The sequence below is a fragment of the Drosophila sechellia genome, chromosome 3R, assembly GCF_004382195.2.
Source record: "Drosophila sechellia strain sech25 chromosome 3R, ASM438219v1, whole genome shotgun sequence".
NCBI lineage: Eukaryota > Metazoa > Arthropoda > Insecta > Diptera > Drosophilidae > Drosophila > Drosophila sechellia.
In genome coordinates this window covers 30,340,382-30,363,332 of record NC_045952.1, presented here as the reverse complement: position 1 = coordinate 30,363,332, position 22,951 = coordinate 30,340,382, and the positions used below count along the sequence as shown (strand labels likewise).

Genomic DNA, 22,951 nt, shown 5'->3' with positions numbered 1-22,951 from the left:
AAAGTTAATATACGATTCAAATTGTAAATAATGTACATAAAAGTATTAATATCATTAGTAAATTTTTTTGATAATCGTGCGTAATTATCGCACGGTTATAATCGGATTTTGCGTTATAGGTCTCTGGGTATGGAAAAGTCGCCTGTCCACCCAGTGTCAATTTGACATTCGGTTCCTATTTCGTTTTGTGCCCTGTTTTGTTCACGCCCCGTTAAATTTAGCTTTTCGTGATTTTGCTTGTCCTTCAACGTGAGCGTATCTCCTTCGTGTTTTTGTTCTTTGCGTCGCGATAGTGCAGCTTGCAACTACCTTTGGTGGTGCGATCACCTGGTTGGCGAAGAAAAGGCGTTAAGGTAGGTTCCCCCGATGGGTCCAGCAAAAAGCCAAACAAAATCAAGCAGACCTCTTTGGTGGTTGTGTGTTTGTAACAAAATTAGTATGGAGTATGTCAAAGTGCGAAGTGGCATATATCCCGCGACCGGCAATATAAAGTTTTTGCAATATTAAATGTCAATTTGACATTTAGTTCCTATTTCGTTTTGTGCTTTGTATCGTTCACGTCCTGTTAATTTAAGCTTCGTGTTTTTCCTTGTCCTTCAACGTGAGCGTATCTCCTTCGTGTTTTGTTCTCCGCGTCGCGACAGTGCAGCTTGCAACTTGCTTTGGTGATACGATCACCTGGTGTGCGAAGAAACGGCGATTAGGTAGGTTCCACCGCTGGGTCCAGCAACGGACCTCTTTGGTGGTTGTGTGTGTTTGTAACAAAATTAGTAAAGTGCTGGCCAGCTATGACAAATTGCATAAAATATATAGCTATGGAGTGGCTACCGCCAATATAAAGTTATTATATATATATTATATATATATAGTGGTAGAATACACGATTTAAATTGTTCACGTACATAAAAGTATTAATCTGTCATTATTAAATTTATTTTATATATAGAATGGATTTTAATTGTTTTCGTCTTTTTCAGTGAATAAATTATCAACGTGTGCAAATCAAACTCGAATTTAAACGGATATCAACTAAATCAAGCGAGCAAGCTTCCACATCCGATTGCTCACCGATTTGTAAGTCGTTTTTATTTTACGCATTATTAAGTTTTACCCTATCTATTACTTTATATATTCTATAGTCACTTCGCCATTAACTCTCTTTTTACCTGCAGCCCACACACTACATTAATCCCTCTCTGTCCCATAATCTCACTGTTTCGTTCTTACACTCATTGTTCGGGACTGCGCTTTGTTGCCTAAAATTAATTATTTGACTATTAAAAAAAAAATCCTTTGGTTATATGGTTTCATCTGTTTTTATTTTACTTTTTTCGGCAGTTTACTCCTATGACCGTTCATGTGCATCCTTTTTTATCTTAATTTGGTCAACTGTTATTACCGATCGTTGTCTCTTTCGCATAACTTCGCTGACTCATTGGCATGCTCAATGTAATTTTAATTATTTATTAAACGGCAACATTCTTTACCAACGCATTTCGTAAAACATACATTTTTTGACTACCGCTCGGGGGCTTGCCTTGTTTCCGTGATCACGGTTTCTTATGAAAGAATGAGAACATTTTATAAAGCCATTGCTGAAAACTGCTTTTGAAATTATAGAATAATTTTTTTGTGGGATGGCTTTCTTTGGTGCACTACTATTGTAGTAGTGCTACTTATATAGATTGAAGTAATTTAAATCAATCGGTTAATGACGGCATTGTTTTTAAAACGGCTTTGTTTCTGGGAATTTTATTTGTGTAATTCCAACTGTTTGTAAATGGTTAAATAGGTTTAACGAGCGCATGGTTTTCGCTATTTTTATTTTTTCTACCACGTACACATACTCACTTGCACTCGAATAGCACTCTCTGCGAGTCATGTTCATTTTAAAATCAAAGTTAAGGGGAATATGGATCCAGTAACCAGTGTCGTACAACTAGCGCCGTTATTTTAGACTCAGTTCAGAGGGGGAGAGTTGGTAGCAATGATACGGCCGGGTGTCAGGGGATGTGCAGGGTGGCACGGCGCCAAGACGAGCGTAATTTGCAAACAAAAAGCCATTAAAATATCAAATTAGCGTCTGGCTGTGGCTGAGAGTGCTGGATTTAGTAGAAGTCTCCAGTTCTCTTCGGTGCCAGCTTGCCCGGGCCCCGCCTCTCTTGTGCCTTCGTCCCCCGCCTGCTACCTTCCCTGATCCCAGACATTTGTTTGTGCTCACCCAAAGTATTGTGCAAAATCGAAAGTAAGTGAAATGTAGCGTCCGCATGCGCTGCGTTCAGTCACCAATTTGTCAGTCCAGTACTCATTGCCACCCGCCTGCCACCTATGTACTGCCCTGATCACTGAGCGAAAGAAATGATCAAAAAACATTGTTGTTAATTATATACCGAACGAAGTCAGTATCTGAAGGTATATTGGAGTGGAGGTATCATCATTTCAGCCGGCATAGGTGAACTTACAAAAAAAAAAAAAAAATTCAAAATATTTTTTTTTTAAGTACACAGTTATCAGACTGTATATTTTAGTTTCTAGTTTCGCTTATCAGTCATTAACAGAAACGAGTTCTTGCCCGCCACAAATATCTCGTGTATTTCTTTTAGATAACAGAATTTACACGCCACATTAAAATCCAGTTGTTTCACTGCCACAACTCAATGCGTGCCAAAAAATCTATTAAAATCAAACAGAAACAAAAGCTGAAACACGTTTTACCTGTACTGCAATTCAAACTGAGTCACTGGGTTGAAAGAACTTCGCTGGGGATGAAGCAAGCACAAAATGGTTACTTGAGTGATACAAAAAAGCCAAAAAGCAGCAATCAAATCATCAAGGGAAAATTTATGACGGTCGCTCAGACCCCTTGCAAACTGCGCCGAAAATAAAGCCGTACTGGAAGCTATCTCGATCAATGGATCGGATCGTTCTGGCAGACAAAGACAGAAACTACTACACGCTCCACATTTGGACAATCTGCCGTCTCCCTTTGTCCCAAGCGATACGTTCTGGGGCCACGCTTGCGCGTTTTGCCCTGGGTTTCGATTCGTTTTTAGTCTTGGGCTTGTGTATTTGTACGCGTACCCTTCCCTACTCGTATTTTTGCCCAAACGCGTTTCATAAATTATCAAGTTGAATGCCCAGTTTCGAAATTTCAACGGGCCTGACCTTGAGCACACATTTTCGGAGCTTCGGGTCCCGCTCTCGTGCTTTTAAGTGTTTGGGATTGTATCTGTATTCATATGGTTTTGCTACCCACTTTTCACATCGGGTATACCAAACTGGTGACATGACTTCGTAATGAGGTCATTTACAAGCTAAGGAAACTAATACGACGTGATGAACCCCTTAAATGATATAGTAACGCATATGAGTATATAAAGTGTGTTTGTTAGTAATGGGCTATCTAATAGTCGGTAAAATCAAGAGTATTTTTTCCCCTTTTTGAGATCTTTAAAAAAAAAACCTTTGGTGTTTCGGTGACTACTGTTCTCCTTAGACTTCGGATCTCTGAGTTTCACTCTGCTGATTATTGCCAATGACTGCTATACAAATTAACTAACGCACATGCGTAACCCAACATTAACAGTGCGGAGATGGTCTGCTTTAAATGATTAATGATGCTCATTTTTTCCAACTTGGTTCTCTAACAAACGCGAAGACAACGTGCGTGTGTGAAGTATTATTAACCGGTTGCGGAGCCCTTGAATTTCCAATGCAAATACTTATAAAAACTCACGTTAGTGGGAAGGTCAAGTTAATTAGGATTGATGGAATGGGTGGGTAGGATATTAGCATTAAAAGTCCGGGATTATCAAAAGTATATTTAGGTAAATACAAATAAGAGATTTATGACTGGCAACGAATTTTCGTTGATTTTCCAGAGGAAACTCGTAAAACATGAAACGCATACGTTTAGAAATTAGATGAAAACATAATAATTCTTCGGATCCGAAAAATCATTCCAATTTTCGAGTATTTTATTGGGCGTGACCCAAACACAAATATTTATTGTTATTTAGTGTGATGGATTATGTTAGAAGTGGCAGGATAGGTGATAATGTGTCTATTCGTTAAGGTGTTGATGTGCATGCAAATGAACATAGCCCGTGAGTATCGGTGATTTCGGCTGTCACATTACGGAGCATATGTGGCATGTGTGCGGCATGCATCATTGAGAAAATTTGCCGCATAATAGACCGCTCAAACGACCCACAAACCGGCGAACACTTCAATGTGGTCGGTGCTCACTCACATTGTATCATAGCAGGGAAATTTACAAGGAAAATGTTCGTGGTAATTACACTAATAATATGATGTGCTTCCACATAATATATTTCAGTTTTGTAACCCATTGTTGGTTCTCATATTTCTAAGTGTAATTTTTTTTATGTGTGTCAAAACAAGCTTGACAACTTAATACCGCACACGATTTTTGGATGGATAGGTATGATAGAGTGTAACTGTCTGCGAGAGTTTGATTGATAAGAAATTTTGTCAGCTTTATTATTTGCCGGATTTAAAAATAAGTTTACGGGGCTGAATACGTATTTCTTTTGTATAATGAGGGGCACAATTTCCTGATTTTGTTATATCCCGAAATCGACCGAAACCGAGTTTAAGGCGAAGAAGCGATACACAGATCATCATCAACGATTTATTAAAATAACCTACAATTTTTTGACCTGGTTATGTACAACAAAAATAAAATTTTACAGTAAACGGTTGTCAACAAAAAATATTTAAATTTTCTTATGTACATATTTACTACATTTCCCTGCGCTTGCAGTTTTTTGGTTTGGTTCTTTATTTATGGGCTTACCCTCACTATATATGCATATATATTTCTGGTCGTCCCTAAAAACAGTTTTATAGCCCCATTTTCCATTTCCATCCAATGCACAAGCTGAATCCATTTTTGTTTTTGGCTGTCTGTTGTTTTCGTAGCCTGTCTGTTCTGTACTTTCGTGGGTGTGATCTATTTTAAAATGTTTTCTAAACATTAGTACAATAATATTATTTGCCATTTTCACAATAAAAATATATTTAATAAATAACCATAGTACCATAGATTTTTTCGTTTCTTTACAATCAATGCTAAGTTCATCTTTGCTTTAAAATGCAACCCAATCCTATTTTTCATTTTAACCTCCTCCCTATAGCTGTGCCCTTTCTTTGCATTTATTCACCATTAATTTCTTTTTTCGTACAAGCTTACCCAAGATCATTCCTTGCATTGTCAATGTAATGTGTAAAACACTGCTTTAAAATATATTTATATACAAGAATTTTTTGTCTCATATGGGAAATGTTCTGTTCTCTTTCGATTTTTACAGGCGCTTGTACGCTCCCCTCTCTACTAGTTCAGCTACTGCTACTAGCAACACCAAACCAACGCCACCAACCAACAGCACCATCTTCGCGAACGTGTGTCGTGAACAGTTTTAAAGTCTGTCGACTTAGTCAGCTCACCTACAGCGAAACTGACAAAGCGCTTAGGATGTATTGTTTAATAAATTCGTATGCCTATACATATGTTTGAAAAGTAATCAAAGAGATATAAAGTCTTTGTTGACATCCGATGAGATATGATTTAATCCTCGAGCCTTAGGTGAATTTCAAATGCAAATTTATTAGAGTGCTCTGACCAAGAAAATTAATTTCTATAGATATCCTTCAAATCGTCAGTCTATTTTGTCTTCCCATAAATTATTAGCGACAGAACTCTTAAAAATATATACTTATTTTTAGTTGTCTTAGCTTCCATTTTGTTTGTGACCTTTTCGGTTGTCTTTCTCCTATGGCTCTAGTTCCGCGGTGTAAACATTTTAAATAAACAGAAGGTGCATCGCTGAAAACGACTCCACATGTGTGGGTTTTTTTAAAGAGGGTGAGTAAAATCAGCTGCAAGTCTTATGTACATACATATATCTGATTTTTCTTTTGTTTTATGGCATACTCTCATATCTGCAGTTAGCTTAAAAATCCATTCGTACATTTCGACGTTGACAGGGGGTAGCTTCTTGAGCTTCTTGAACGTTTGTGACACATATTACAGAATTCTCGTACTTCATACAGTAAGTTTCGGTTTTGACGTGCTACTTTTGGAAATAAAAAAGTTGTATTTTATTTTATTTTCTATTCACTTGAGATTGTCTGATTAGTGAAATTTCACTTTGGTGCCCTCGGATGTTTTTGGTAAAATACAAAATTTCTTCATCGTATAGAATCTTAAACTTCTTAGCTTTAGATTTGTATGGGCTTTCAAATAATCTGTAGTGAGATAAAAGTGTTTTTCATTATCAGCAGTCAAAAAATGACAGATCATCTGATTATTGTTATTTTTAAGCGACTCCCACGAGTCTTCAATTTCAGTTGTCTGGATGGGAATAAACTGTTTCAAGCTCTCCGAGCTGTCATTAAGAGCTGAAGCGCAACTACGAAATGCGACATTAATGGGCGGATGGCAACAGAGGGTATTTATGCCTAGGAGCTGGAGACGTGGAATACCATTTACATGGCCTTAGCACTTTTAAGTGCATTTGGACATTAGCCGAGCAAGACAAAAATCTGAGAGTTGCCGAGGGGCTGTTTGTCGTTGCTTGTTTGTTTCCTGGGCCTTTCACAGTCAGGCCATTTGCTTTAGAATTTATTTCAATTGCTCTTAAACGAAATAAAGTGTTCCGAACGCGATGTTCACAGTGGGTTAATATACGATGACGACGACATCATCACCTAGAGCGCGTCATTTGAAATTGAGCCCACACAGTGCGAGACCAATAGACAAATGAGACTATAAACTGATATTTCGTCATTTAATTAGTGTTTAGAACTGAAAAGGGGATTTTACAATTTCTTGTATTCTCTGTGCTTCAAAACGAAATTTCGTATAATAGATGAAATTTGTATAACAATTGTACAAAATACTTATTAAATTACTCCTTAACAATTATAAGACTATTAATTTAACTACCACTGACTACCACCTGCTGCTTCTGTTTAGGTGACGATAGCGGATAGCCGAATACGACTTATTTTCCACGCATTGCTTCTGCTGAAACTTTTCAGCATTAAAACACAAACCTTAATTTAACAAACTAGCACACCAGCAGGCGCCGTGAAAATAAGCCACACCTGTTGCTGCTTCCGTTTTCGCCTGTAAAGAAATCATTAAATTTCACTTAAGTTGTTCAAGGAGCCGTAGACAGCGCTAGACAACACAGACAACGACAAAAACAATTCGTGCTTTGGCAGGATGGCAAGAAGTTTCCAGTGCGTCGACAGCCAATCCCAGCAAGGGGCAGCAAGTGCCAACAAGTTCAGTTTTATACTCTTTGTTTTCCATCTGGACATTTTCTGTCGGCGGCGCGTGCGGCTTGCATTTGCCAGCACTGCACTTTTCTTCTACTTTGCTGCGCTGTACCCGTCTGTCTTCCGACTGCCTGCAAGTAATTGCACTTTGCGCTTTCGACCCACATTTGTCTTTGGTCGGGATTTTCGCACAGGATTGCCCTCGTCTGCTTTTGCTCGGTGCATATTCCTCCGCCTTTCCGTTCCTTCCCTTGTTCCTGAGTTAGGTATTTCCTTGTAAAATTTTTCTTGCTTTTGTTCCGTTGTGTTGAATTCGTGTTTTTTATACATTGCATTTCATCTATGCAAAGTAGCTGCAGTTTTTTTCAAAATTTCTGCAGTCGCTGTTAGTTGTTAGTTATGATTATGTTGATTCTGTCTTCTATACCACCGTTGAAGTTGTTTCGATTCCTTATATCAACTTACAAGGGAACATCTTATATAGGTCAACAAGTTGCTTCCGTTGTTTACTGGATTTCCGTCAAATAAGTGGCCTTTTTAGCGTTAATGTGCAATACCCTGAATTTCTTGTCGTATTTATGAAATTCATTGCAGTCTTTGGGCTTATATATATACATATGTATGCATGAATATATGCATATATTTTCACTAAGGCAAATTGATTTTTGCTTTGCATTTGCGGGCATATTTGTTTTTAGTTTCTTGGCTGTATTTGCTATAGTATTTATTTGTGATTTCAATTAAATTTTTGTTTCAAATAAATAACATTTCTCACTCGGCATTTGCTGGTTTAAGTATTTGCTAGGCAGGCTATATAATTTCTTGGTCTGTTGACCAGATTTCAATTTGACTTATAGCCAGTTGTCGTTTTGAAAGATGTAAACTATTCGTTGCTGTTGCTATTGTCATCGCACCCAAAGCACGCGTATCTTAGGGATTGCTGGGTATGCGACACTGCTACAGCTAGCACATGCTTGGCTAAATAATTGGGATATCTGGCTTTGGGTGTCCCAAGTATTTGGGATTTTTTCTATCTCGATGTCATCCGAAATCGGGCAAGTTGCCAAACAGTGCCAAATTATCCTTTCATCCATTTGGCCGTATTATTAAAGTTGTTTTTTTTCTTAGCCATGAAGATCAAATGTGCAAAAGTTATTCTAAGTAGGGAATTATATTTGCGCAAGTAAATAATCCAATTAAAGGTGGGCTAACTGTACGCCCATAGATAACAGAAGATAAATGTGTAAATAGAATAAAAATTATAAATTTTATGTCAAATTATCTGAATTTTAAATTGTGCGTATAAAAGGTTGCCAAAAGTGAATTAATCTTCCTCGTTTTTGCAGAAACGTAATGATTATCCTATCCTCAGAAATAATAACTGATTATTATAATAACAGTACAGATATAAAAATAAATGTTCCAGTTATAACATTAATTACTGTTTGTACTCGCTTAAAAGAGAAATCTTCCAGTGCTTGTATAAATAAACACGACTCGAAAACGACAACCGAAAATAAACAGAAGTATAAAAATAGGGTCAGCGGTTTACGAATCGTTTGCCAATTGCTGCTAGCAACGGAAGTTTTGCATGATCTCTTTCTTTTGCCTTATTTTTCCCCCTTTATTTAAATCATCGAACACATAATATTGATAATATTGATTGAAAGATTTACCACTGAACCATACAAAAAACAAAAAACGTTACTTTGCTTATCTTTTCGTTTTAGGTAAGTTTGTTAATTGTGGTTAGTAAAAACAGTTGTCAGCATGAGAGAATTTGTAAGTGAACACCACTCCTTTATTTTAAACTTATAAATTAATATTAAAAGTAGATCTAAGACAAATTCTAATCTAGCGTCAACAGTAAAATTGCAAAGAGCATTCGAAAAGCATCAAATGAATGTTATATTCTTGCCTGACAGTCAGCATGGGCAGAAATATTTATCGAATATTTATCATTGAAAAAGAAAGCCTCGTCAGTGCGCCGCCCGTTATTTGTATATGTACATATATTTATACCCGCTACGAACCGGCCACGCCCACATTTTGGAACAATTGTTAAATTTATTTCTCATTTTATTCCCCAATATCTATCGATATTCCAGAAAAATTGTGAAAATCGCATTCACACTAGCTGAGTAGTCGAGGAACTCGACACTCTCCATTCTCTTTTTTTTATATTTATTTCCATTTAATTTCGTTGTACAATTGTGCATTTGTTGCCGTTGCAATTGAATTTTAAATATTTGTCCTACAATTTATAACGTGCCATATATAACTCGATACACTTTCGATTGTGTTGTATTAGCGTTAAGTCAACTTTTTAGGTAAAGTCCAATCCAATTGTATTAAATTTGGAATATTTATTTATAATGCAAATACATCTTTAATGAGTGTGAAATATTATAAGAACCCCGATTGCAAGCCGTCATCAGTTTCCGAAAAAGATATCCCTCTTAAACCATTTACATTATTTTTTGCAACTCTTATTGGAAAATAAATTTAAAAAAAATTAATTTGATGTTACCTTCTTATTGAGAGGGATTATTAAAATTTATAGCTGAAAAGGCTCCAAAACACATTTGGCGATGTTTGACATTTGGCGGCATCGCCAAATCGACATCGAAACATTTATTGCCCTAAATCAATTTTATGAAATGAAATAATAATTTGTATCATTACAATTACATTAATTAATGATTGTAATGGAATGGTATTATATTTCCGGAAGTGTGTTTTTTATATTTTAATTCCAAAATGGTTCATTAATGTTAAATGAAAATATGTATTCAATTCAAATCTAACACTTGTGGCTCATAAAAAATGATTTTTAAATATTTGTGGGAAATACTATACCTAATATTTATATTAAGTATTGTTTTCTTTAGCCGCTTAGCGTGGGATGACTTCTGGTCTGATCGTTTGGTTGGAACGTGGCCAAGTTATGCACTTCTTGACGCCAAACTAAAAATAAATCGCGACACAAAAATTTAAACAATAAAAATGTACATGTGTATATCAAAGAGTGTGAATGTGTTGTTAATATAAATGTTGAATAAACTTAAATACAGTTTTCATGAAGCCGATACAAAGACAAGTGAAAGTGCGTTTTATACATTGATGAATATTTTAGAAAAGCCTGGGGACCTTCTATCAATATTTGTATATAGGCAATATATTTACTCATTGCTTTTAAAGGAAATTGTTTCACTATTTTAGTCGTAGAAAAAGAAGCACAATAATATATTTATTGTTTACCAAAAGATGAATTGTAAACCCAGAGTATGCATATCGGATAACAGAGGCTGAGTCCATTTGCAGTTTTCAGCGGACAAAAGTCTTACCAGAATCTTCAACTCCGTCTAAGTACATCAGCCTAATGATAGGTTTGACTGCCTTTTAGCTAATGAACTTTGGGAGGTAACAGCAGAAGCATAATGAGCTATTATAATGGCTGAGCTGCACAAGCTCAGTGCGAAAGCTCCTCGGGACCATGGAATATGGAATTAAGCAATGTCCATTTAGCATTTGAAAGGCTCACGTTTGACCCACTCAGCGCGTGCTGGTGGTAGGGCGGGCTATGCTTGTGTGCGAGTTGGGGCACGGCTTTCAACAATATTCTTCCTCATAGGTCTCACACGTGCGCCAATTTATATGCAAGTCTTACCACCTTCGGCTCCGTGGCACATTTTGTTTCCTTTGCCTGCAGCACGTTGCTAAACGATTTCGCTCTTGAGTGCAATGAGGTTGCTCTTGCTGTCAGAGCCACTGTTAACCAGTTTAAATAGCAACCGTCTTGGAAGATCGAGAAGCTTTGGAGTATAGTTATTGCGTAAACGCACACGAATTAACCGACCTGCACCTGTAATTTAGATACTGTGTTTATGCCTTATATACATAGAGGTGAAGCAAATACTCCTTTTGAAGCAAAGTGCGGAAAATAAAATTTTAACAGTGGCAATAGCTATCCCGAGTTCAGAGAATAAAAAACTTTGGAAACATGAATTTTTTTGTGTCTTTGCAAGGGAGCCGAATCACGTGTAAATATTTTCGCAGAACTGCTGATGAACGTAATGTATTTAGTTGTACGTGCAGCTACTGGCAGAAGAACGTTTGGCAATCGCAATTTCAAGTTATAATTTATTTAAGCATCCATTAAGGTGCACATATTGATGATCCCAGAGTGTTCATGGTTGGGCGCTACTTGGGAAACAGAGTGCAATTGCTACCTCGACAACTCCCGGGCAATTACTTTTGAGTTATTTGGCTTAATAGAAATTCAGCCAGCGTGCCTTGTTTGTCTTGTTCCAGCCATTACCTCCACTTCTTGACCTCCACCCATCGCTCCTTGTCCCCTCTCTCCAATCCCAAGACTCACTTTGATTTTCATAAGTAAATGTCGGACGTCCTTTTTCGCCTAGCCAACCTAACGAACTTGTCTCCAGAGCAAACTTTGCCCGGTGGTGGAAAGGGAATCGAAGGAGCGCTGAGTGTTTTGAGAATCGATTATGAATTATTTGAGCTCTGCGAAATGACTTATGAGACACATAAGAGTCCAATGGGCCTACAATGGCCAACCACACACAGCTGGGCAAGTTATCATTCTTACATATTGGGGGCGAAGCCTGGGAATAAGTGAGGGTTGCGTGATAAATTTCCTGCTTTGTCCTGCGTTCTTATCAAAGGGATACTTCGCTTTTGTTAGCATTTTGACGCTAATAAATTTAACAAAAAACAAGAAGGGAGGCCATCTATCTTGACATGCCGAAGCTTAAATACTCTTGTAGTAATTTAATTTATTTTATTAATTTTCCGACCTTCCCGATGAGCATAATATGATATAATAGTAGTCCGATTTCGACCAGTTTAAACCCAAATTACATACTTACATACAAAAACTAGCGAATCGGAACGCTAAAGCTGAGAAGCTAGTTTGCGTAGAAACGAACAGATGGACAGACGGATAAACGAATTGTAGGACACTGAGTTTCAAGCTAAAATCAATATTCACTCAAAAAGTGTATAATAACCGACACGTATTAAAAAAAAGTCACATTAATTTTCTCACACTTTTGACAGTGATTTATGCCCTCGTTTTGATAAATTTTCATTTAGAATTTATATGCACATATAACATATACTTACAATGAAATTTAACGTTTCGTCTCTCTCTTCTGCTTTCAGGTAAGTTTGCACTACGAGGAAAAAGAAAACGTAAGTCGAAAATATTTTGGCCATTAAATAATTTATTAATTATCCCGGGGAGACGGTAGCCTGCAAAATGCGGGCAACTTCCTGCCTATTTCCGTAAACCTTTTAAGTAATTAATAATGCGCTACGTAATCGATTTTCAAGCAAATTAAGATTTATTTGGCCGTCAACAAAAAAACTAACAAGAGCAACCGAAAACGGCTAATTTATTTTCCCCAGTTGCGCATTTCTATAGTGCAATTATCATTCCCCCATTTAGAATGGATCACACCATGTATTAAAACTGCTATAAATTAGTTAAACAAGCTGAAGACAGAAGGAAAACCACAAACCCAACTGCTTATATTTGAACAGTTGATTAATCGACAAACGCATAATGTTTTCCTAATGTCTTTCCTGAGTCAAATGGCGGCTTATGTGTGGAAATGGGGCTATTGTTTCTCTTGTTGTGCGTAACCAATGCCCAATTAAGTCATTGCTCAAAGTATCATCAATAGGCCTCGTAATTGGAAATTAATTACCAGCAAATTTGCCCCTAAGTTGTGTAGATGACATTTGTTACAATGGGAAAAAGGACCAACAAAAAGTGTCTTCTTTTTTGGTCTTGGGGGGTATCTCCGTCATAGTCCCCATTTTTTTTTAGTTAAGCACTTCAACTCCAACTTCAATGTAAACTAGTTTGTAATGTTTTTCTCTCTTGTTTTTAAATAATATTGGTTTTGGCCAATTTGTCTCCCAGCCCTCGCAATAATAGATGTTTTCTGCCAGCTCCTCCGGCAATCTCATTTTCATTTGCAGTGTCTTGTGTGTGCCCTACCGGTTCACTTTCTATCGCGCTTATTTTTCATTTGTCTTTTTTTTCTGTCTTTTCCTCAATTATGAAATGAAATTATTAAGTGCGGGCCTCGCTAAATTAGCGCGCAATTGACTGTGGCCAGGGGGATTTTAGGTTTGGTAGAGGAAGTGGTGCGGGACAGGAGACAGCCACCTTTTTCTAACTAAGACAAGTGTGCAATGTCTTTGGTTTTCTCGGCAGACGAGGCTCTTGCCTGTTGCTTTAAAATGTTCGCCACATTTCTAGGCAGACGTCCCATGTACGTACTAGGAGAAGGAGATTATAAATGGCCCATATTTTGTGCATTTCATTTGCCAGCCAGAATGTAGCATCTTCCTAGCACGGTTGCTTACAGTTCTCCATTTTCCCATGAAAGGGAAGATATGTGTATGTATGTCAGTCAGCCGACTGACGGTTGATGATGACAATTCAGAAGGAAGCATGAGACAAGTCACAGGCACTTTTATTCAACAGGTGGCACTGCTCAAAGCTATTTTGTTGGTAATACGGGGAATGATTGCTGATAATTTATATGCATGTTGCTTGGAGTTATGCCAAATGCTGTGGGTGCTACTCTCGGTGGCACGGAAGCACCGTCATCACTTTGGGTTATCAGAGCGAGCCAAGATGGATGTTTAATTGACCGCAAATAGAAACTGTAAATTATGCCAACGAAAGATTTTACTTCCCAAACTGCTATCTTTGCTAATAGGAAATTTGCTCTGTTTGAGATCCAGCAGAAGCGAAGAGCGAAAAATTCATATGCTATGATAAATGTCTTGGCAGGTCTTATTAGTCACAGAAACGGTGTGTTAGTTGAATTGCAATTGACATCGTCTATTCAACTAATCAAGAGAGAACGCTGTAGTCGAGTTTCCCGACTATCAGATACCCGTTACTCAGCTATTAGGAGTGCTATAGAAATAGGCAAGTAAATTTGTGAAATCAAACCATATCAAACAAGACAGATTTCATCGTTTTGCTTTGTCTCTATAACCAGCATGCTTAATCTTAGCTTAAGCTGATCCCAATCAAATATATTTAAACTATATTGGTTCGGATAGGCTTCCTTCTACCTACTACAAGTGAATCGATACTACAAAGTCGCTTGCTTTTCAGAATCTAAATAGTATAGCTCCACCACCATAACTCAAAAGAACCGCGCATATATTTTTGACAACAGCGCAGAAAATATATACAAAAGTCAGGCAGCTTCCTGGATCGCGATCGTTTAGAAAATGAGTTTCGCAAAGAAAAGGCAGACAAAGCAGTCTAGATCTAGACCCCTTCGGCTAAATATTTATACATGAGTTCGAAAGAAGTGTAAGCAAAAATATATATTTGATCTTTTCCGATTACTTAGAAAAGCACTGAAATAACTAGCGTTCGCTTTTATTGTTCGGGTTTTGAAGAACCCGCGAGCCAAATGGGATAAAGTTTTGCATATTCTACATTTTTTACGGAATGTGATGATGCTTACAACTCTTTTTTCTGTATATCAGTGGTTTTTAAATTTCCATTCTTATTTTCTTTTGTTTCTTTTGTTGTTTTTGCTTGGTATCTGAATCTATGTGTATTAGGAATACCTGCTGAATTCACTGGGCACTCGAATGTTTATTTTACAGCGATCTATATGCTGTATGGAAGTTTCTCGTGAAAAACAACCTAGAAAAGCAGTCAGTCAAGCACATCAAATTCAAAAGCAGTCTTGTAATCAACAAAGTGACACGGATACGCACTAAGTGCCTTTAATTGCTGCCTATCACTGGCTTGTGACTCACTGGATCAGTGATCTCTATTTAAGGCCATACAGGTATCAATCAGACCCCTTTCTCAATAACTATTTCCTCTGCAATTCATAATTGAATTTAGGTGGGCAGGGAGAGGGGGTGGCGTGTTAATTACGTTCTGCGTCATATGCAGGCACACAGCCCGCTGACAGGACAATGTTAGAGCCTTCACCTGGGCACAATTCGCTAATAAAATCAACTTTTCCGCTTGGCTATGCGTTTTCCTCCGTCATGTGTGTGTAAGCGCTTTTCACATTGTTTGGCGTTTTATGAGCATGAAATTAAATTAATTAAAACTACACGTCGTCTCACTGTTTTCCGCACCCAGCCACACATGCTTTTCTTATAAAAAGGAGAAAAGCTGTGGGAGGTATGTCAAACTTGGGCGTATACACACTTTCGAGCTTCGAAAAGGATGTCTGCACTGGCCTTATTCGCTCCTCTGATTTATCCTTATTCTGCAGGTGTGGATGGATTTGATGGCCACCCAGCAGCGGCCTTGACGTGATCGTCACGTTTATTTACCTGAGTAATATAACGGCTAATCCGTTCTATCATAAAAACATTGTAAAAAACTTAAATTATAAAATATCTGTTCGCATATTTCAGTGTAATTTTTGTCGGATTCTACTCATATTTTCTATTCAGCCGGACAAGTGAAAATGCTGCGAACTGCAAATGAACCGGATTAAGTTTTAGCTCCACAAAAACAAAAACGTCAAAAGATATAAAAGCAAAGCCAGCCAACTAATTGCTGATATCTGTGCTTCATGCTAGTGTGGGTGCAAAGACCAAGCTAGATGGCATTCACACATATGCTACTTTTGTGCATATATGCGGCTGTCAAAGGTCTAGCTCCTAAAACTCAGGCCATTCAACACGTCACCAACGGCTTAACTTGTTGCACCAAAAGCAAAGGCGATGAGCTTAAACCGGAACTGTCCATGAAGTGTACCTGCAGATGACCTGGCAGGCAGATTATACCTTCTGGGGCCTTTAAAAGATTTCTGCCAAAAGGGCAGAATCATAAATAATGTAGAATGTGTAAATGCAGCACGGTAAACACGTTTTCTGTCAATTTAATTTGTAATTAGTCACGGCGGTCGTTAAAGGCTCCTCCTGAGAGGCCAGAGAGGCCAGTTTGCTGACTGCTTCTTGACTTTAATTGAAATTGGCAGCTGCTAACCCGCAACCCGAAAGCCAGCTACTTGCACGTGATTTCGTTGCTAATTATTGTGCGAGGCTTCGGGGAGCACGACCGAAGTGTCATCATCCATCTCCTCCAGCCACGGCGCTCAGGTGCTGGCCAGTCTACGTGCCACAAAATTCACTTAGAGCTGTCTCCCTGCATTCAGTCGCATCTATTAATAGTCGAATGCTAATTAGGCATTAACAATGGTTCCGTTTTTTAGTCCTCATTGTATTGGTAGTGCTTTTAATCGGGTAGGTGGCCTTTTCACGTCAGAATAATATCAATGCCTTTATTGATTTCTTACCATTGCAGTGAAAAAGTGTCTTCAATATGTAGCTTGCTAAAGTTGAACTCGGTTTTTTCAAGAATGCTCGAACGGTTTTTTATTTAGAATATGAGCTATGAGTATAACAGCAAAGGCTATAAAATATCCGTTACTCAGCTGAATGGTGTGTGAGGAAGATGGGGATAGACAACCGACTGATTTTCACGGTCCTAACTTGCATGTATACATGAACGTATTGATAAGTATATTAAGATCACTTTTAAACATCATGCATGTGGGCACCAGCCAAATTAACGTCAAGATCCTACAGTAGGAATGACGAACTCGCAGTGCGGAATAAAACGTTAATTTCGTTATACATACATGTACATTAGAGATTTGGATAAAACGCAACTAAAATTCTCTGGAAAATTAAACGAACAAATTGCCCTCACGAAAACATGTCATAATAGTGTGTGAGACAATAACATACATACTATGAACATATGTAAGTGTGTTCTGTTTTCGCTTGCCGGCCGGCAGCCGCGTAAAAGTTGCTCAACAAGATTTTCCACTTCAACTTTTGTAATGAGCTCATCACCTGTAAGCGCTCGATCAGCTGTGCCGTAATAACACGGCTGCCCGGAATCTCTGCTACTGGGGGTTAGGAGGAGCGTCAGATAGGGCTCATTTTGAAGTCATTAATTTGACGATGCTAAATGAGAATTTATGTGTCTACTGCAGCGGCTCAGACTGGCAATTTCTCATGCACAAACATTTTTCAATGCTTGACAGAAAAACCAAAAAGAGTCACTTCGGGCCCCGAAACTTGTTCACGCTGTCCAGATGTCATTAACACTCGTTCCTCGACATGACCAAAAATGTACACGAAAAAATAACCGCCAAAAAAAAAAAAAAATAATTTGTAACTAGGCAAAATCTAAACAACCTAAAGTGGGTAATCTCATCGACTTAAAGCTAAAAGTGTACTATCAATGGTACAGCTGTTTTTTTTAATATATAAAGTTGTGGGTAAGTAAAGTGGGTAATCTCATCGACTTAAAGCTAAAAGTGTACTATCAATGGTATCGCTGTTTTTTTTAAATATATAAAGTTGTTTTTGATTTCATATAAATCATACGAAAAAAATCATATAGGCTAAAAGTCTATAATCGATGATATTTCCTTATTCGGTATTCATCAGCATATATGTACATATGTGTGAAAAAATGTACATACATTTAATTATTTTAAGGGTATATACATACAAAGCCAATGCTGGCTTCATTTCTATATCAATTCGCTGGTGGATATATTCCTACAAATAGCTTTTGTTTTTTAAGGCTCGTGTTTTTTAATTTCACACGATAACCAAGATATGTGAAAGAGAGAGCTAAGGAAAAAAAAAATAAAAGTCGGCCGCTAAATTTTTCTGGTTTTTTAAACTGTTCTTGGTGTTTTTTAATAATTGTTGTACATTTTTTATAAATGTATGTATTTTGGTTTAACATCTGCTGCGTAGTCGCGGTTCAAGACTCTGGAGCCCAATTGAATAGTGTGTGTAGGAAGAGCATACTAATTTCATTAAAATGTTTTGTTTGTCTCGAATTTTGGCACTCAATTCTACGGACAAATTCAGCTTGGAGGACTCTTTCGTGTTTTGTTTTCGTATGGTTTTTCTTTCCACTGCCAGAAATGGGTTGTTTTTGTTTTTCTGAATTAAAAATTGCAATGCAAGTGGATGAAAAATGAGAGCAAACCCAATAATTGAGGGTGGGTACTTAAAAAGCTCGAATCTGGAGTATACTTTGTAATGGATAAATTAAGTCAAATTTTATTTTATTATGGAATATTTAATTTTAAAGATTATTTGTCTCTCTAAAAAAGAATCATATAACATGGTATGGAGTCCATACTATGGACCACTTTAGTTTCCCTTAAAAGCGATGCCCCAATATCGTCAGGTGTTTTCATTTAATTTGCGAAAAATGTTTGTCTGCAGTTGGTCGCTGTACAAAATGAATGTGGAAACGGTGTGTAGGTGCTCTATTTGCGACTACATATGTGCATTTGGTCTATAGAGCACCATAGATAAAAATGATTGAAAGGTGGAATACAATGGAACGAGGCAAAAAGCATAACAATGATTGAGGAGGCTGGTCTGATCCCTGATCACCAGTTTGGCTTTAGGCGCCGCCACGGGACACCAGAGCAAGGCCACCGAGTAGCGCAATATATCCTGGACGCCTTTGAGAATAAGAAATACTGCCTAGCAGTAATGCTGGACATTAAGCAAGCCTTTGATCGTGTTTGGCACCCCGGTCTCCTCCTAAAGCTCAAAAACGGCCTGCCCCAGCCATATTTCAAGTTCTTAAAATCGTTCCTGGAGGGCAGAAGATTCGCCGTCAGGTGTGGAGAAACGCGCTCAGACGTCAAAGAAGCCCGTGCAGGAGTTCCCCAAGGAAGCGTTCTCGGTCCGCTCCTCTACAACGCGTATACGGCTGACCTGCCGGTGATACCGAGCCAGTACATTATGGCAGCCACTTACGCCGATGATACTGCGTTCCTAACAACAGCAGATACCCCAGCAGAGGCCTCCCAGACTATGCAGGAGCAACTAGATCTACTGAACACGTGGCACACGAGATGGAATATATCGGTAAACAGCGACAAGTCAACCGCTACCACCTTCGCAACTAGACGCGGCACTTGCCCACCAGTCAGTTTCAACGGGTTCCCAATCCCAGAGGTAGCCAATCCAAATTATCTTGGCTTTACACTGGACAGGAGACTTACATGGAGACCACACCTGCTAAAGAAGCGGAAACAGGCGGAGAACCGAGTCCGTGAATTCTACTGGCTGATGGGCAGACAATCTAAGCTACCGACTTCCACTAAGCTCCTTATCTACAAAGCGATCATAAGGCCAATCTGGACGTATGGCATTCAACTGTGGGGCACTGCATCGAAAAGTAACATCAACATTATCCAGACATTCGAAAACAAAACGCTCCGAACAGTCACAAACGCTCACCCTTTCCACGATAATGCCACTATACACGAGGTCCTCAGCTTCCCCTGGGTGAAGGATGAGATTAAGAAAAGCAGCTGGCAGTACATGCAGAGGCTTCAAGACCACCCAAACAACCTGGCACAAGACCTGATGGACACCAGTCAACACACCAGGAGGCTGCACCGATCACACCCTTTGGACCTCTCTGGGATTAGACACGCAAATTAAATTAAATTATATACATACATTATTATATACTTCATACATACAATATCGACAGTTATTGTATAGTTTCGCAACAATTTATGTAATCAATTAATTCTCTACCGTTAAGTTTAGTCATCAAATTTAATGATTGTCCGCGAAGGACAGTTTTAAATTAATATATCCAAAAAAAAAAAAAAAAAAAATAACAATGACAAGGGGATTAATTTAACCATTTTCCAAGATATGTAGCTCTGTCTTAACGAAAAAAGGAAGATACATCCGCGCAATATGCTATTACAACACCTTATCGCTCTCTATTGCAATTGCAGTTTCGATTTCTGATGCGGAGCCTCATTTACTACCATGGAGTGTGCCCAAGAGGGATTTAGTTCCTTGCGAATCACCTGTGATTGCATGGACAAAACCGAAATCCATTGTGCGTAGAAATTTTTAATTTCACATACTGCGCCGCCGTCTGTGTCACCCAACGAGTGCTAAATGATGACTGATGTCCTTCTGTCCAGCCTTGGGTGCCCGGCTTAGATTTCACATGCAACATTCTGAATGCAACGTGCCTAGGCACTGAGATAAAAAAAATAGTTTTAAATTGCCTTATTCAACATCTTTGTCAGCAAAACAGCAAAATATGATAATGAAATTAGCAAAACATTCTAATCGATTTTGATGCACCATTTTCAAAAGTTATTTCATGTAAGGGGTTGTATTGAGAATTTTTTTTTTTTCAACAAAGAATCAATCGCTCTTGATAACGCGATTTATCGCTGAGTGCAGCACCTCGCTCTGAGCCGCCTTGCCAGTCGGTAGAGTCCTTTCCCAAAGCCTGGCAAAAGTAGCGGCATTACAGCCATTTCATACACTGCCTACCTCCCTCGACCTCCCCCGCCTCTTCCTCTGAGTCAGCCAAATAAAAGCTGCGCAGCGGTTTAGTGTGAGTGGTAGATCAGATCAGAATGCAAAAAGGCGAAATCCGTCGACGATGTCCTGATGTAAAGCAAACAAAGGACGATGAGACGTAGAATGCCTGAGAGCTGAGAGCTGAAAGAGGAAGAGGCTGGGAAGGGGACAGAACGAGACTGGATTTTCTCCTTGCTAGCTTTGCCTATTTCTTGCTTGTTGGTGCTTTCAGCACTAATGCAATTTGATGCGACACAAAACCGCACACATGCACTTCCCAGAAACGCTCACATATGTGTGGGACAACAAAAGCCACGGCGATGGCGCCAACACTAACAACAAATCCTTAACAGAATAGGATTTTCAACACATTTGCTTGTGCATTCCATAGTTTTGGCGTAGCACGGATCCCGTTAAGTCCTGGGTCTGCCTACACGATTGTCACCCCAACTGCCCCTTCTCTGAGCGGCAGATCAGAAATGTACAGCTGAATACAGCAACTAGTATCTCGCATCTGTTTTGAATGGGCCATCTTTAAGACAGTACTGCCAACGATCTGGTTTTAGCAAACGAGCGGTACCAAAAAAAAAATTAATTAACTTATTTATGAAAATTAAATTTTTACGTTATTTAACGTAAAAAATTTAGTTTTTTATATTTGTCCCTTAGGCTAGGGGCCGGGGCCTATCATCAAGCTTATAAATTAGTTATGTAATGGTCCTGCGAGTAACACTACCGGCCAATTTCAGTGAGCTGTATTTATGCAAATGTCCAAATCTTCTTCTTCGGTCTTCTTTTTTATTTTTCCTTTTTGTGCTGCAACAAGTTAGTTTCGTTGTAGCTTGCAACTTACTTCTTGGCGTCTTTTTCTAGTGCATTAAGCCAACACCGAGTCTTGTGCGTGAAATATGGGCGTCATTCTTTGCATAAAGTGCATGCTCAATACGAGATGAAATCCCTGGTCACAGGCTGGCCTCGTCATTTCTTTGCTTTTCCGCCAGCTTACTTTATTTACTTTCACTTGTCATGCTAAATCTGCACAATTTCTTGCCTGGATTTCGTTATTGTTGCCAGCCATCCGCTGTGGTTGCGACTGAGCCAGCTTTGTGGCTGTGATTGTGGGGCTGCGGCTGGTGCTGTGGGGTGTGGGGTGGCTGGGAAGGTGGTGGCCCTTCTTAGTGCCACAAATCTTTGTGATTCGGGTTTTAATGCGAATTTTTCAACTCCTGCCATGCAACAAGTGTAAAAAGTGCAACTGCGCCTATGTTTATTTTCAAACGATTGGCTGCTGGTAATTGTCATACCTTTTTTAAAGACTCCATTGATTATGCAAATTGATTGGAAGTAATTGTACTTATGACCACGTTCAATGCTCTGGGGTGAGTGCATGTGAGTCAGCAGACAGAGGCTGAATAACACCACCTGTTCATTTAGCATCCATCTTTGTATTTGCGCAATACACAAAATCATGCCAATGGCGGTCTCCTCCCGTTTCATTAAACTTGCACTTGAAAATTGGACAATTAATAAGAGTTTGATAAGTTTAGGCATTTTGGTCAATAAAAAATACCACATTGGAGAGCCAAATGATCATTGTAATAAAAATAATCATGCCAGGACCCTGATGTAGGGATATAAGAAATTTTAAAAATTTAAGACTTTGATTAAGTCGTCTCGTAAATTCAATATGCTAGATTTTAATTTTTATAGTGTATTTTGGTATCTTGGCTGTGGGGCTTTTTCCCAGTGGATGGTTAGTGAAAAACTGGTCGCTTGGTTTGCTGTGCATGGGCACAGCTGTTGCAGTTATTGCTGCCGTTGCAGTCATAGCTTCAGCTGCTGTTGCTGCTTGCAGCTGTGGATGAGCCGCGCATGCTCAGGGAAGTGGAAAGCTCGATGAGGAGACGATGGGCCATGAACTTGTTGCAGGTTGCAACTGTGACAGTTGCGAGTTGATGTTGTCGTTGCAATCCATGCTGCGTCTCATTTTGCTCCCACTGTTCGGCCTTCAACTCCGCTCAGCTGAACTTAGGCGAATGATGTATGGTTGCTGTTGCTGCAACTGCTCATTAATCATTGTTTTCGTGGGTGACTGGGCAGCAGACTCATCTCCCCTCTTGTCTAATTGTTCATGCAGCATTGAAGGAAACCGCCCCGCTACATCGTTTCGCTTTCATTGGTGCCACATTACATTTATTATCCTTCTCCAATT

The 22,951-nt window shown here is 38.7% G+C and overlaps 1 protein-coding gene across 5 annotated transcripts in view; it reads left to right on the top strand.

Annotated features, from left to right (window-relative positions):
* LOC6619540 (polypyrimidine tract-binding protein 1) overlaps positions 1–22,951 on the top strand; it is a 127,358-nt gene that overhangs the window by 768 nt on the left and 103,639 nt on the right. The window contains exons 2-5 of one of the 5 annotated variants that reach the window (XM_032722731.1): positions 978–1,074; positions 5,334–5,887; positions 9,039–9,090; positions 12,496–12,525. In XM_032722731.1, coding sequence (XP_032578622.1) covers positions 9,079–9,090; positions 12,496–12,525 — 42 coding nt within the window. In that variant the 5' untranslated portion in view covers positions 978–1,074; positions 5,334–5,887; positions 9,039–9,078. Of the gene's footprint in view, positions 1–977; positions 1,075–5,333; positions 5,888–9,038; positions 9,091–12,495; positions 12,526–22,951 lie in introns of those variants that run through there. The other 4 variants (XM_032722727.1, XM_032722726.1, XM_032722725.1 and 1 more) reach the window with 4 other exon arrangements.